The 15578-nt window shown below is 44.4% G+C and overlaps 1 protein-coding gene across 1 annotated transcript in view; it reads right to left on the bottom strand.

The window, feature by feature from the left end:
* SMARCA2 (SWI/SNF related, matrix associated, actin dependent regulator of chromatin, subfamily a, member 2) overlaps positions 1 to 15578 on the bottom strand; it is a 180052-nt gene that overhangs the window by 121466 nt on the left and 43008 nt on the right. Inside the window, 4 exon segments of the mRNA XM_064579201.1 lie at positions 2118 to 2175; positions 2402 to 2532; positions 5444 to 5497; positions 13685 to 13855. Coding sequence (XP_064435271.1) covers positions 2118 to 2175; positions 2402 to 2532; positions 5444 to 5497; positions 13685 to 13855 — 414 coding nt within the window.

A 15578-nucleotide genomic window follows, 5' to 3' on the forward strand; every position in this document is an offset into this window, starting at 1 on the left:
GGGTGTGGGTGGGTGGGGTGGGTGGGTAAAGACACAGGAAGGATTCCATCTCAACGAGGGATCTCTAGGATTGGCACTTTCTGAAGAGAGACTGAATGGTATTCAGTTTCCCAGAGTAAATACGATGAAGGGAGAAAGTAAATTTAACACCTCCCTAAACCAGGCCATACGCCATTCCATTTCTGTTTAAATCATAGAGCAAGAGAACAGAAGAAACCCTCTGCGGATCCATTAGAACTCTTGCTCCCAAGAATAAACAGGTAAAAGTCACCACAGATGGGTGTTTATCACTGTTTGGTTATCAAACAGTCCTGCACATCATACCTGCTCTCACTTAGAAGCATTCTACAGTCTTCTCTCCAAAGCCAGACTTAGAGGCTTACTACTGCCCTTCTCATAAAAATGCTCTCCAGTAATTTACCGGTGGGATTTGGATATCCTCCATGCATCCCAGGTAGTGGGACTGGAGCTTATAAACCCACTGCTTTGGGACTACTTCACATCACAAGGTCTCTCAGTCTTTAGATGAAAACTGTCAGTAACTTGGCAATGGATTCATGACCTCCTCCTCTCAACTGCATACTATGTTCTGCTGATCTGTTGGAAAGCTTTGCTATGTAGTCATTATGCCTACGACCAACCACTGGTATTGAGAGCTAAACCCTTCCAGATTCTCCGGTGGAATTTCTTTAAAAGCAGGTTTTAAGAGAATAATGCTTTCCCATGACTCTTGAATGAAAACATGAACTGACATGATATTCAGGCTAACAATCAAACCTATAATAGCTGATCACTGAGAGGCTGGGGGGTGAGGCGAGGAATCAGTCCAGCCCCTTCGTTTTCCAGGGGAGGAATGAGGCTCTGAGCAGGGACGTGACTTGCCGTGAGTGGTAGACCCGAGACGGGGACTCGGGTTTGTAGACCCCAGGTCAGAGTTCATTCTATTCCCAGCTGCCCAGAGCTGTCTGGGGCTGTCTGTCCTGGGCTGACATCTGTGGGTTCAGCAGTCCCTCTGTCCCTCCCTGGCTCTGTGACCCAATGACAAGATTCTTCCAATGGAGCTTGTATGGACCCATTCATCGGGATGAACAAGAAACATTTTTAAAAGTGATTCTGGAAGCTTCAAAGATCTCAGAGCAAAAGTGGCCTGTAAAAAATAAATAGCATGCAACCCAAAGTAGCTACTTTTTACTGAAATGCTTAAACAAAAAAACCAAACTTTTGGTAGCAGTTAACAAGTGTTCACAGTAGAGTAATTTAGGGGGAAAAAAAGGGTCCACAAAATAGAAGAAAATCACAATCATCTTAAAATCCTGGTGAGCTGTATGACCGGTGGGGCTGCTTCGCCCGGTCTGTGGCTTCTGTGCCAGGGTGCGCTTTGAACCAAGAGTCCTCCACACTGGTAAACAGAATTAATGACTACCTACTAACAATGCTCTCAGAAAAGAGATAAAATCTTCTTTTAATCCTTCTATTTGTAATTATAATGCATTTCGTAGTTGATCTAAAAAAAAAAAAACCTTTATTACTATTTCTTAAGTTCTGTTAAAAGTATCCAAGATTACCATTTTAGGTTCTAGAGAAATTTATTGACCGTCCCTTCCAAGAGGCTGAGAAATGTGCTTCTCTTTGGGTAACGGGAATATCCAAGGAATTTAAACAAGAATCACATTTAAAGAGAAACCAAGAGGATCAATAACCTCATCAAACCAAGTCTGCATTGCCCTTTCATCGAAGCTTCCAAACTTACAATTTCGAATAGACTCTAAGGCCTCAAGGACTCCGGAAACTTTTGCGTGGCTCAGCCTCAGCATGAACCAAGTAAGGCAGGGCACTGCCTTCCCAAAGTAACCCACCTCCAGTTCTCCCCAGAAGACCTTTCCACCATCTCCAATACAACGCCTGCTTCTCTTTGCTTGGTTTCACATAGAGTCAGAATTCTCCAAGTCCCGCCACTGGCCAGGAGCCCCGGCGAGGTCCCTGCACTGCTGGACACCATCATCATCGCTCTGGTGCATCCTCGGCTCCAGATGTCACCCCAAGGCCAGCATTGGAGGGCGCAGTGATAGACACAGGTGCTTCCCACATACACCCCACACACAGAGATGCCGACATACCTCCTCCTCGTAATCAGAATCGCTCTCTTCACTGTCAGATCGGGGGGCAACTTCGTAACTGCAGGAAAAGGAGTGGGAAGGAGAGGGGGCTTATTTTTTTTAAATTACAGGACAACATATACAAGCATGACCTACTTAGCACATTCTATGCACAAATGACAAATGCAGGTAATGACTTCTACCATTTTGGCACAGGTCATGTTGTTGGAGCTCCGGGATTTTACGGGGACCACAGAAATCTAGGAAGCCACCGGACAACCAGAATTTCTGCTTTAATGCCATACCCAGGATTCATTTCCAACCAGGCGTCCAGCTGACTTGCTTTGGGTGCTTCTGGTCCAAAGAGGACCTTGCCAGTTTCTGTGTGAGTCACTTTGACGGGCAGGTCACTCATCTGACTGCTTTCATCTATGGGCTAGAAAGGAGAAACAAATACACATCACCGCTGGGTGTTAAGACCACCTCCCAATTCTGTGCTGGACGCTTCTCAGGCTTTTGGCTGCCCAGCATCTGAAACCTTTTTCTGTGATTGGAAAGTTCGCCACCTAGGAATCCTGGCAGGAAGTGGGAGGTCACCTCCTACTAAAGAAACCCAAAGCACCAGCCTCCCTTGCAGTGAGGTGCCGGCACAAGACCTCAGCTCCATCAACTGCATGTACTCACCAAGGCTTGGAATTAAGAGCCCAAGGCTAGGGGAAGCTGGGAGCAACAGGCATGCTGGAGGGAGAACAGAGCACAGGGATGGGCCGTGCCGAGCCCCTGATGATGCTCCGTCAGCCACGGCCTCGCTGACCAGCTGTCCAGTGGACCACGGCCTGTAGCCTCAAGGCAGGCTCTCCAGGCTTCCTGGGGATCCGACGAATTACCCGATATCCTACGAATATATTCCCTTCCTACTTAAATGTGGCAGACTTGTCATTTTGTCCTTTGCAACGAAGAACCCTCAACCCCCAAATAATACCCCCCCACAACAACTATTGCAAAGTCGTGCTTTCTGAGAGAATGTGAAAAGAAAGAGGTATTGTGATTTCTGTCACCTCACGAGGGGCCTGTTTGAGCTTCTGCAGAACCAAATGTCCTGCTCTCTAGCTCGGCCACTGGTACCTGGGAGTGAGATAAAGCCAGAAGCTCTGCTCATCTGAAACCGGGTGAATGGACCAAGACTGAGCTGAAGTTCATTATTAGACTCTTCATGAAGAATGGCTTGCTCAGAAAATTAAAAATGAAATCGCAGAGACCGTGTGTAACCTGCTTCAGAGAACAAATTGTTTTAAAGGGCCTAAAAAAAAATGGAGTAATCCTATGCAAACGAATGCTACTGATTATGGGGTGACTACACCTGCAGGACAGACCCACCCCCCGCCCCAGGCAAGACGCTGGCTGGAAATGCTTGATTTGTGAGCAGGCCAAGTTATCCATCTCCTTAAAAGTAGTAGAATTCAATGTTTACACAATTCATTAATTCCAAAGAATTTTTTCTCCATTGTTCTTAATTGGAGTTAAATAAAAATGACAGGAAACACAGGATACTGTAGCTTATCTTCCATTTCTTATAGGAAATGGCCAAAAAAAAAAAGTTCTTTCTCCCTTCTCCTTCAACAAAACACTGTCAGAAAAAAAAAAAAAAAAAAAAAACCACCAATATATTAGCAATTATCTACCAAAAAAACCTTTAAATAAAGAAAAGGCCTACTCCAGGCTGTCCCTTCTTTTTTCTTTGATATGTGCTAAAGCAACAGGTGTGGACACCATTACTTTGCATGCATGACATTTCTTCCCGGCTCGGGCGAAAGGTCATCTACACACCCACATGGTAAAGAAGGAAACCTACCAGTCGCTCTCACTTCCCTTGGAAAAGCCATATTCCATTATCTTGAACTATTACAACACAGCCTGTTTTATTGCTTATGTCATGCCTCGGAGAAAATCGGGAATTGCTGTAGCTAGAATGAGAACTTTGGGGCGCCTGGGTGGCTCAGTTGGTTAAGCGACTGCCTTCGGCTCAGGTCATGATCCTGGAGTCCCGGGATCGAGTCCCGCGTCGGGCTCCCTGCTCAGCAGGGAGTCTGCTTCTCCCTCTCCTGCTCCCCCCTCTTGTGCTCTCTCTCTCTCAAATAAATAATAATAAACAAAAAACAAAAAACAAAAAAAAAAAGAATGAGAACTTTGGCAAAGACCCTGAATGAGCCCGGCAGAGTATAAGAACGTTATTTCAAAACAAACTGAGCAAGATGTCCACTTCGCCAACTTCAGCAAACAGAATGCACATGTGTTAAGATTAAAAAAAAAAAAAAAGGTGTATGTCACCAGCCCCAGATCAGCGGCTAATTTTCCCAAGAGATAATAAGAGGTAAGAGCACTGTCACAGTAACACGTTAAATCTCTCCCAGCGTGCTTGTTAATTACAGACCCATGTGAGGCATGCTTAGGTAAGGCTGGGGGCTTTTACAAATTAGAGTCGTTTCTAGGTGCTCCAATATATACTATTCTTCCCCCAGAACGGCCCTCTGAGAGTGCCTGACACATTAGACACTCATCCCGATCCTTTCTTTCTTTGTGAGGGACTACAGTGGTGAAGCAACATGTATTGTTCAAGAAGTTTGTGCACGGAATAGTGATTTCAACCTTTTGTGGCTGGATCAGGCTGTTCACACTCACAGATTCTAGAAGGGTCCCCCAAGCAGGTTTATCAGAATCTGAGAGAGGAGAAGGCAGTGTGAAACAAACTCCTTCCCATCCCGCTCGGGGGCTATGCGTCCTCATGTGAATCCTTGGCAGAGAACTTTTAAGTTTTTGGAGAAAAAAAAAATCCATTAAGTAGGTAATTGTATTCTCATGATTCGGGAGAATTTCAAAATCCTTGGAAATCACATTTAGGAACGTACTGATGAATCTACACAGAGAAGCTCACCGAGTGTGTAAATTGTTTGTGTTGACGGAGTTTTGTAATTTCAAATTAGTAATACACTAAGGAAACTGGGTCGTATCTTATGCTTCTGTATCATTTACGGGGAAAATGCAATTATAGAATCACTTGAGATTTTTACACATTCTATGTATTCATAAACATATATGTGCACAGCAGACTCCGGAATGGTACACAAACTTAGTATCAGTTTATTGGCAGTCTGAGACGGAAGGAGATTACTTTCCAGTATATCCCTTTTCTACTCGGCTAATTTTCTACTATGCTAATGTATTACTATTTTTACTAAGAAATGAATAGCTGAGTAAAAATAAAGTTGGTATTCACAGAAAATGGTGCTGTAGGGCATGGCAGGGACTCACTGAGCAGAACAGGCAGGAATGGGCATAAAACTCCTCACCTCTCCATCTGGTCCCAGGGCAGACTCTCCTCCCTCGGCAATCTCTTCAGCCTTCTGCAAAGCAAGGTCAGATGTTCACACGTCAGTCAAGAAGACGGCTATAGGAAGGACGTTGTGGCAACTCAGGCATCATTACTCACCACTGTCAGCTGACAGAGCTTAAGTACTGAGGCCTTTTATTTCTATTTCTCTGCACCGTCTGAGAAAAAGTGTGGGGTTTTTTTTGTCGTTGTTTTGTTTTTTTTGTTGTTGTATTTTTTTTTTAACTGGCAACTTGGAGGAAGTTCCTGAAAGCCAGGTGTGATTCAAGGCTGGCCCACGCCAAAGATTTGTAGATGATGTCTTCCAGGACCTAAAGAGCTAAGACACGAGAGCAGCAAGGCTGAGGCCAGCGCATGTGAGATGTCCTTCTCGTGTTTGGCACCAGGAAGACAAACCCTGACATAACCAGCTCAACTTTCTTATTCCCCTTAGCAAGGTTTCTAAAAATGTCCAACACCAGTAAACTTGGAACCGCTCTTGAGTCATAAAACTACAGAATCATACAACATTCTGTGAATTCTCTGGATGTTTTCCATTCTACCTTTTCATACTATATAGTATTTCCGCAGTGGGTAATATGAGGAAATTTGATGCAGATACTGCGATCTCGGGAAAAACTCTGTCATCGGCCATTTCTTAAAGATTTCAATATCTTAGTCCATTAACCTCTATGTCCCTCAAAGACAGCCTAAATGAAAAGCTAAGATTATGTCACGTTTTGTACATACCCAAGAGAGTCTCATCTGCACTAAACACAAAAAAGCCTCAAATTTCTTACATTTATGACAATCTTTCCGACAAGTGAAATCTTTACCATCACCTTTACAGAATCCTTATTTTAAAGTTATTGCTGGAAAGCCACACTACTTCTGCGTGAAGGAAAAACAAAACAAAACACAACTTTAGTCATTTCCTTTATCAAGCCATTTAAGAAAGTGAGCTTTCCTCCCGTGGGCTCTTTAGTTAATTAAAAATATATATAATGATACAGAATCGATATTAACTCTACTTTGTTTACTTAAGGCATTGATTATATAATACATTTTTGCTTTCCATGAAAATGACCCAATTGTCCTCCTGACAAAACAGCTTTTATAGAAACTGTTCAAAATCCAACCTTTTGTCTACGCTGAAGAAAAGCAGTTCCCATAAATGTTTGAAATTTTTGAAGTTGTTTTCAAAATTTTCTTACAAGAAATACATGTATGTATGTATGCAAAAGCACGAGGCATGAAAAAAATGTAGCATTTCTACCAAAGAGTAGGAAATAAAACGCTCCCTTTGGTTAGGATTTCCCAAGAATTTAATTTTCTATCTATGCCACCCGAAAGCGAAACGTTTACAAGCTCAAAAGGAATGATCAGCAGAGAAAAGAGGTAGGCCCTGTGTCTAGGCTACGAATACAGAGAACAATGGCAGAAAAGCTCGGAAAAAAACCCACCCATTTGACCTGCCCCTAACAGTTCCATTTTTGGAATTCTCAGGCACTGTACTCAGGCGACTGTTTCAATTAATGGGAGAAAGTCAATTAATCCCACCATTCTTTCCATACAAATCAGAAATAAGCTACAAAATTTGGCCAACAAAGAAAATCAAATGAGACAATGGATAAGCCAATTTCCAATATCTAGCTAGTGGAACTGGATCGCCGTCTCAATGAATAGTACATTAAAGAGCTTGCAGGACCATAAATAATAGATTCAAAACCATTCTAAAGGGTAGTCTTCTATGAATATGCTATTGACTCGCTAGAGTGGTATCTAAAAACTGCCCCACCATCAGGCCCTTCCTTTACTTAAAATCCTCTAAACTCATTTTAAACATTCCACTTGGCATCAAACTCGAGAGGCAATGTAACATGAGACTTAAGAAACTTGGTGCTGGGACTAGACCACCAGTGTTTGAATCCCAGCTCTGCCGCTCAGTACGAGAGATCTTAGCTGTGAGATTTTGAGCAAATCTCCGTGTCTTGGTTCCCTCTTCCGTAAAAAAAGGGACAGTAACAGTCCCTCCCTTGAAGGGCAGAGGCAGAACAGGACCACTATTTCAGGATGCACCATCCAAGGCTCCATGGAATATATATGGCCAGCGTCCATCTCCACAATGTAAAAGATTGAGTGATCGAGGACAACTCTGAGAGACTGGCTATAGCACTGCCCGACATCAGGGACTTCTGTCCCTGTTTCTGTCATTCGTGTGTTCTCACACCTACCAGGAGTCCTAGCACATGAAAGGTACTAGGTAAATATTGGGTGAATGAAGGGAGGAAGGAAAGCATCCGGAACAATGCTTTCCACTTAGCACACACTCAGTGAGTCATCATTATTGTAATTAGAGGCCAGTCTATTTGCAAGCCATAAAACAGTTAAGAACACACTCACAATTCCTCACCCAACGGGCGCTCCATGAGAGGTCTCTTGCGCCCCCGAACTTACAACCGATCCTGCTGTTGTTACATGAGGTGGAAGCCAGGTGGCAGCCTTCTCTATGACAAGAGACAACACGTTCTCCCGTCATGCCTTGGATTCTTCCAGTTTGGTGACAATCTCTGGTTCTCACATCATACAGGTGGGGTGCTTTAACCTCGCTGCCCAACCCTCTCCCCAGAAAACAAAACAAAACAAAACAAAACAAAAAAAAACCGCTTCCCTTTTCTTTGTTCAAGATTAACTCCAAACAAATTGCGATTGGTGCTACCATGTCTCCCCACCAACTGGGGAACCTTCACATACAGTTATCTCCATCATGCGATCACAAACACATCCTACGTGACCAGCGGATGCCTGAGCTTAATTTTTTTCCCATTGATTGTAAACAAAACAAAACGATCCGCTGCCGTTCTCACCCATTAATCAGGACTAAAGGAACTCTGTCCTGGCTTCTTCCTACCTACAAAGAGTTGGGAACTGATTATGCTGCTGGAGGGAGGGGGGAGGGTAATTCTCCTAGTGATGGAGGGGATATGGAACACATCACTCATAACTAAAAACAAGGTGGCTTCCCAACTTGCAAGGCCAATGGCAGTTTAGAAATTCCATTTGGGAAGGTTCACCAAGCCGTGTGCACTGTTACCTGTCTTCCCGGCAGAAGCTACAGAAAATAATCAACAGGGGTGAGGAGGTAAAGGAACCCCAAGACGGGAAAATCCCATGAAGCCGAACCCAGGAACGTGAACTCCAGCGGGGCGCTTCACTCAGATTGCCGTAACGGGGGCCACAAACAGCCCCAATCTGTGAAGAAACAGTTTTGTACCAAATATTTTACAATTTTACAATTTATATTATAGAGTGCGTACATTTTATCCCCCAGCAGGTGTTCTTATACTCTGCTGAAACAACATTCAAAAGTGCCGGCATCTTAAAGGCTCATTCTGTTTCAGTGGAAACCTAAGCTTCCAGAAACCACCTGGGTTATTTTTACTGTCATTTAAGTGGACCTCTGAGCATTGTGATAGGTGATCAGGCAATAAAAAAGACCCAAGAATATCAAATTAACAGGCAATTACACATTACTTTGGTCACACCCTGCAGAGAAAGCCAATTCCAACATTTTTGACTCAAGTAACCGGTCAATCCAGTTAAGCAGGACTTGAATCCAAACTTCCGTTTTCACCCATTTTGATACTGGACTAATCAAATGAATCTAATGAATCTGATCACTATGGCACTGTATTCACCTACTGTTACCACAGTCCCTATACTCAAATTGCCCAGAATTACCTTAGAGCCTTTCTTTCTGGGGGCACCTGGGTGGCTCAGTCAGTTAAGTGTCTGACTCTTGGTTTTGGCTCAGGTCATGATCTCACAGTCCGGAGATCGAGCCCGATGTCGGGCTCTGTGCTCAGCGTGGGGTCGGCTTGGAATTCTCTCTCCCTCTCTCTCTCTGTCCCTCCCCCTGCTCATGTTCTCTCTCTCTCTCAAAAAAATAAAGAAATAAATCTTTGAAGAAAAAAAAAAGAACCTTTCTTTCACCTGTGAAATTCTCCTTGCAGGGGAAAATCTTCATCTTGGGGGAAAAAAGGAGAGAGAAAAGAATTGAGAAGAACTGGAGAGTAACTTGAATTGAAAAGAAATGTCTCAATTACGTTACTACTTTGTATCTCATGCTCTTTTCACCAAAAATTATACCAAGAGGTTTTTCTGATTTGTTGATATCTAAAAAGGATAAAAACACACTTCCTATTGCTATATTGACCAGCGTAGAATGCTGTGCCAGAAAGATTTCCCCCTCCAAAACATCGCAGTCCTGAGATATGCTTCTAACAGTGTTTGCTGAGAAAGAGAATAAAAGAACTTTCAGAAGGAAAAGCAAACACCATGATGAAAAAAATACTTGGCATAGCAGTCCCCCATGGATTCTCCGCTGGTTCCTGTTAGTGTCATGAGTTTCCAAGAAATGTCACACACTCACAACAAGGGTGTAGTTCTGTTGGTATATGCTGTATTCAAAGATCTGGAAGAGGGAATTAAATATTTATTTTCGGCCTGAAGTCAACAGCTCAGGAGGCGGAACCCATGAAGGGACTAGACTTCTTGAACTAGGCTGGACATGGGAGGTGGCGGGGGGGGGGGGGCGGCGGGGGGGGGGGAGTGGCTGGCCTGGACGCATAACCAGAGCTTAAAGAAAGATACCCTAGAGTTCTGCAAGGACCACCTGATTACCACCAGGAACTGCTGCAAATAAGACGCCCCACAATTAGAAAATTCTCTTTGCAGGAGCTAGCAAGGGAGGGGTAAGCAGAGTCCACCAAAAAGTATAAATCCTCATTTCCAACTGCGTGCCTCAATGGTCAAAGAACCTGCCACTGTCCAAAAAGACATCCTACCCAGTACCTAACTGATCCTAACTGGGGGGAAAAAAAGTGGTAGCCAAACATTTATTCTCCCAACATCATAGAGAATACACAACATGGGGAAAAAAGAAGATTTTCTTCAAAAAAAAAAAAAAAAAAAACAACTCTTACAACTACATTTCAACAATTGCTATCCTACATTTATACCACAGAATTGTTTAATAAAATAACTACTATTTACTGGGCACTCACTATGTGCCAGCATACCTTCTAAATGCTTTAGATACACTTTGCCATGTAATCCTATCACCTCCTCACAGATCAGAAGCACTAGGCAACAGATCTTTTAAGGAAATATTCTGTAAGGGAATAAAAGCAAATTAGGAGGGTACGTTTTCTTCCACAGTTAGGAACTTAAAAGTTTGCAGACTGACATGAGCTCTTGGGCGGTGGGACCAATTTTCTACGTTATTCCTATTTGTACACACCCTGCTGGCTTTACGTAGCCCCGTGTCCTTTTTTAACCTGTAGTCACCCCACAGATGTTAGAGACCAGTCATGGGAGAGGACAGATACCTCAAGGTCATGCTGAGTGCACATCAGAGTACATTAATCCCGTCACACTGCAAAGGCTGGTTTCACTTAATTAGATATTTCGATACTTTGCAAATTATTCCTCCTCTAACACCTAGGTAGATACATATAGTTTGCCTCCTTGTCTTTCACTTCAAGGGCATTAATGGAAGACCGGGCTGAGAGCGAGGAGTTCCAGAATGATGTATAAATGTATACTTCATAGTAGAGGTTCTAATGGTGAGAACAGAGGTGCAAACACGCTCGTGGCAGGGTTCAAGGAGACCCACTCTCCTGGTTACCAACAACGAGGAAACACAACACACTTCCCCAGAAAGACAGAGGCCTTCCTCTGTTACACTGGGGCAACATTAAAAATAATAATAATAACCCTCTTCCAATGAAATCACAAGTTCAACCACACTCCCCTCTAACAGCGGAGACAGAGGCAGCCGAATCCTCGCTGTCCCCACACCTGTTGCCTTAGCACGATGCTGCTGGTCCACTGGCTCAGGAAAAACAAAGGCTTATTGAGGCCTTACTTAACTGCAGAAAACAACCTCCAGAAAGGCACAGCATCATACTTGGTTCTGTGGGAAGAGCGGAAAGGGTCGGCACAGAATTTTTTAAGCTTCTGGACCCAGCCTTCCTCCCCAACAGAGAAGCTGGAACAAGCCACGCTCAATCATTCACTCTAATGGAGGGAAGAACTACAGATAATCCAGACTGTCAAATAATCAGCTTTTGAAAGCATCCATTTTCTTTGCACTTGAATAAAGGTGCATCTGGAATTGGGGAACTCTCTTTGAACCAAGTCTCAAAGCCCCACGAAAGGGACGGTTTTCAGGAAGGACTGGGGAGGGGCCGGGTTTCTTTTGTTTCCCTCCTTATCCCATTCATCCCAGCAAAATGGCTCTAGGAGGAAATCCAGCCGGGCCCCTCAGTCCTGATGAAGGCAGGGTGAGCTCCCATGCTAGGCATCCTGAGAGCACGCCAGGGAAGAGGCAGAGAGCTGATGATAAAATAATGATTCTGCACATTCAATCATGTGCAGATAACCAGCGGGAGCCACCCAGAGATTCTTAACCGGCAGACGGGAGTGGGACTGGCTTTGGTATGGACCTTTCATTTGCCAGGAAACCAGGCCCCCTCCCCAGTCTGGCTCCCAGTCTTCCTTCACAGCGTTCATCATGGTTTGTGATTATCTATTTGGGTGTGTATTTGATCAATGTCTCTCTGTCTCTCACTCCCTGATGGAACTGAAAGAGAGGGCAAGTGTGCTTTTCCTCAACATCTCCTTCTTTCTCCCCCAGCATTGAGCACTTTGCCTGGCTCACAGTAAGCATCCAGTTAATATTTGCCGGGCAAATGGATAAAAGAGAAAGAACACCTGCTATCAGCAAACCTGAAGGCAAGGGTCAGGAAGTAGAGAGCCAACCTATAGATCACGTGGGGTTGGGAGCACCAAGAAAAACATTATGACAGGTTCCTGCTTTGTACAGATTAATACGAAAATACAGGCATAATCACTATCACTCAACGATATATCTTTCTTTGCTGACAATGATATTAACAATCTCATATCATGCCAGGAATCTATTAATTATAAGCCAGAAGCACAAATCTGGGCCATTGGCTTTTAATCACACGCAAAATGTAGAATTTGAACTTTAGTACTGAAAACACTGACGGTGACCTTGCTGTGGTAACCTCTGCAAAATACACCTCCTCCGCATTAGGAAAAATGAAAACGGTCATTTCACACGGTCCCCCTATGGAATGTTACAGAATCCTATCTGTTTGCCCGTGTGCTCTTCCCTGACTCTGAACACGTCCTTTTAAGTCAGAAATCGGGAGCTGGAATTCTGCAAAGTCTGTAATACTACCTTGACAAGAAAATGAGGTCTTTCTCCCCGACGACGACGAACTGTCTAAATCCAAGCCCTGAGTCATCCCTTGTTCATCTTCACAATGCGGGAAGCTATCTTATACCAAAGAAGTCAGGGGCAAGGAAGCGCCTTCTCCATCATTTATTCCTCCCCCTTAATTACGAAGCAGGTATGAGAATTCAGGAGCCATGAAATTAATTATTTTTTTGAAAAACATTTTGTTCCGTGATTCAGTGCAGAGAATACATGATGAAAAGCCACCCAGCCTCACTCCTCACGACCTCGACGAAGACTTTCTCTTTCCTGTGGACGTGTGTGTCCAGGCCAGTCAGGATCCGCCATAAAACAAAATACGAACCAAGAAGTAAACCTCCAGACCACTCAAGCTTCAAAGAGGATCTACATTCACTGGTCTACACGGGCCGCTTACACCTGCGTCGAGATATAATAGCCACAGAGCCGAGATTCTACATCTTACCCTTCCCTTTCCATGCTAATTAGGCTCTATTTTACATAAAACCATTTACTATCCTTGGTAATGACCGAAAACCCTGGCCTGCCCACTCCCCTTAGCACAATCAGGGCAGCTGAACTGAACGCACCATTTGGGCATGGCTGCCCGTCTGAACAAACAGGAAGGAGGCTCTGAAAGCAACCCAAAGCCGTCCCTCACACCCTCCTTGGGTTCCTTCCAACTGCACTCTGCCTTTTCTGCTCCATTTTCATGGCCCTACCACACCAGCATTAACCTCAAGCAAACACTTACGTGTGCCCACGTTTTTTTCCTTTTTCTATTGACCCTATACGCTTCATTCTGAAACACGCTATGGAACAAGGAAAATACGGCCTGAACCGTTTCTGTTCACCTCCCACCCATCACACGCTCACCTCCAACATCCCGTCTGGCGCGCCTGGTTCCCTCCCTCACACCATTAGGGCGCTCACCTTCTTCCTCCTCCTCCTCTTCTTCTTCTCTTTGGCTGCTTGGGCTTGCTTGTGCTCCCACACCAGGTTGGTCAGGTTGGCCACATACTCATCGGTCTGCTGCAGGAGGTAAGCTAAACGCCTATCTTTCTTTTGATCGATCAGTTTTCTGTAGCCCTCTTCATCTTCAGCCTATTAAGGAAAAGAGGGACATAATCAGAGCACAGTAAAGATGGGATGGCAGCTCCACTGTCCACTCAGCGCTCCCCATCACCGTCTGAACTCTGACTGGTGGTGAGCACAGTGAATGGAATGATCCAGGCTGCGGGAGTGACCATGCACAATCCGGGACTGGGGTGCGGCCTGGGAGCGCAATGCCCGCCCGAGTCCCAGGACACGGGCTCCGTGGCAGGGTCAGGACCCAATACCACACTATCTACCCGGTGTGGGCAAGCACTTTGACTCACTTCTGTGTTTTTTGAGGTTCCTTTGCACAAAAAAAAGATCTGAAAATTTGACAATTCACCATCCGACTGTATCCTTCACTTGGAAGCATGGAAATTTTCCAGAACAACCCAAAGTGGGGAGAAGAGTATAGTCTCTCATATAACCAACACCAAGCAACTGAAATGAACTCAGGAAGACTCCTGTCTCGTGGCTACCCTTCCCGCAACTCCCCTTCCCAATCCCAAACTGGATTGCCCTGCGGCCGATTCCAGACATACTATCGTTTCATTCAGAAACATTTCAATAAGCATGTCTAAGGGCAAAGACTCAAATGGACTTTGACTAGTGTAACTTCTCGTATGTAAAAGCTTTACAAACGTGGTGGTTGATAGCAAATGTCAAATCTGGGGGCATTTTTGTCACCGATCGGCACGGCATGGTGGGCCTAGGTGACTGCAGGCAAGGCATTTAGCACCCGGAGTCCGATACTGCTGAGCAATAAAACAGTACAGTAACTTCCACCTCTGCCTCCCATTAAGCAACATTATGAGGTTAAGTGCCATAAAAACTCTGATGTCCTCGGAGCCATTTCAGGAGAAATCTCTTTTATACATCCCAATAAAAGGACATCTCAAAATATTTTCCCCAGTGTGACGCAGGATAAAAGGGACGTGTCACAAAATCCTCAAGAGGCAAGTGCACTGCAGCCGAGCTGAGGATCTTCAGTCCAGGGGCGTCACTCCAGCTTCTCCCCAAGTGACGGAAGTTTTATCACTCAGTCTAGCTGCTGTCTGCCCCGTGGATGAGCACGAACCTCAAATGCTATTATAACTCTAATTGCTTTTGGTTATGGTTGATCTCACTTGAAGAAAGAGTGATAAAAAACTTCAGTTTCTCTGTTATCTGTATATTCCATCATTTAATTGCAAAAATTAATGATTTGCAAATGCCTAATCATTAGTGTCAAGCCAATCTGTTACTGAAGTTCTAATACAGTTTCTCTCCAGCTGAATCAGACAAGTTTGACTGCTTGCTGCTCAGGTCACTATAAAAATGGCCTCCCTAGCTGGGTGGAAACCTCGTGGACAGTCTTCTCCTTCCCCGCCCCTCCCCCCCCCAAAATGGAGAGGGAGGTGGGAGAAGATGGCAAGATTTAGTGGTACATGGACGCAGAGCCTTTTAAAATATGGTGTTAACTCTCTGGAATCCAAAAAAGGTAATGAAAACAAAATGCAAACCATAATACCACCAATGAAGATAGTGTCACTTGGAATTTTCCAGGGATGTAATTAGGGGCCAAAGCTAACAATTTCATCTCCATCCCATACTCGGGCACTATGTCCAAGGTAGAATGTGCAGGTCTCCTATCATTAGAGAGCACAAACGCTTTTCTAAAACCCACAGTGTGCTCTGAGGTCCGATTCCAAAAATGAACGGTCAATAAAACCAGACTCCCAGGCCAATGATG

This window comes from Mirounga angustirostris, unplaced genomic scaffold, assembly GCF_029215605.1.
Source record: "Mirounga angustirostris isolate CCGP_5_RB_7025 unplaced genomic scaffold, mMirAng1.0.hap1 SCAF_15, whole genome shotgun sequence".
Taxonomy (NCBI): Eukaryota; Metazoa; Chordata; class Mammalia; order Carnivora; family Phocidae; genus Mirounga; species Mirounga angustirostris.